A 617-nucleotide genomic window follows, 5' to 3' on the forward strand; every position below is an offset into this window, starting at 1 on the left:
CTGGGGTGGGACACCGGGAGCACCCTCAGCAGAGATGGGTCCTGGTGGAGTCATCAGCGCAGCCTGTGGTGTGTGCAGCTGCGGCTGTTTTCTCTCCTACCTATGCAAGAGTAGGAGCTCCATGTCCTCTTTAAATAAAATAAAATAAATAGAGCAGCTCTGGGATCTCGCTGTGGATTCATACCCAGGCAGTTGAGTCAGGAGTGGGCCTTAGCTGCAGTAGCTGTGTGGCGCCCAGGCAGTGCTGGGCCACACCGAGTGTCTGGCCATGGCCAGCCAGGAGCGATCGTGGGATGTGGGCGGGTTAGACGGGGCTGTGCTCTGGGTCCCTGACGCTGTGCTCTCACCCCAGGCAGTCCATGTCCTCGCTTAGTGGCCCTTTGCAAGTGGTGCCAGACATCGATGACCAAGTGGCCAACCCTGAGAACCCCCAGGAGGTAGGTTTTCCTGCTTCCCTTCCCACCAAACTGCTTTTCCGTGCCGCTGCGCCAAGTCTGTCTGTAATGGAAGGAGTCGGCAGCTCCCTGTGACCCCCAAGCTGCTGAGGGGCGGTGGGGAGGACCCAGATGCGGCTGCTGCTCCATGAGGTGACCCGTGGTGTCCGGAGCAGTGGAAGG

At 59.8% G+C, this 617-nt stretch overlaps 1 protein-coding gene across 2 annotated transcripts in view; it reads left to right on the forward strand.

Moving 5' to 3' along the window:
- Positions 1-617, forward strand: part of STK40 (serine/threonine kinase 40) — a 14676-nt gene that overhangs the window by 12556 nt on the left and 1503 nt on the right. For both annotated transcript variants that reach the window (XM_010137314.1, XM_010137313.1), the window contains one exon: positions 353-437. In XM_010137314.1, the coding sequence (XP_010135616.1) occupies positions 353-437 (85 nt within the window). The remainder of the gene's footprint in view (positions 1-352; positions 438-617) is intronic.

The sequence above is a fragment of the Buceros rhinoceros genome, unplaced genomic scaffold (assembly GCF_000710305.1).
Source record: "Buceros rhinoceros silvestris isolate BGI_N320 unplaced genomic scaffold, ASM71030v1 scaffold32705, whole genome shotgun sequence".
Lineage (NCBI taxonomy): Eukaryota > Metazoa > Chordata > Aves > Bucerotiformes > Bucerotidae > Buceros > Buceros rhinoceros.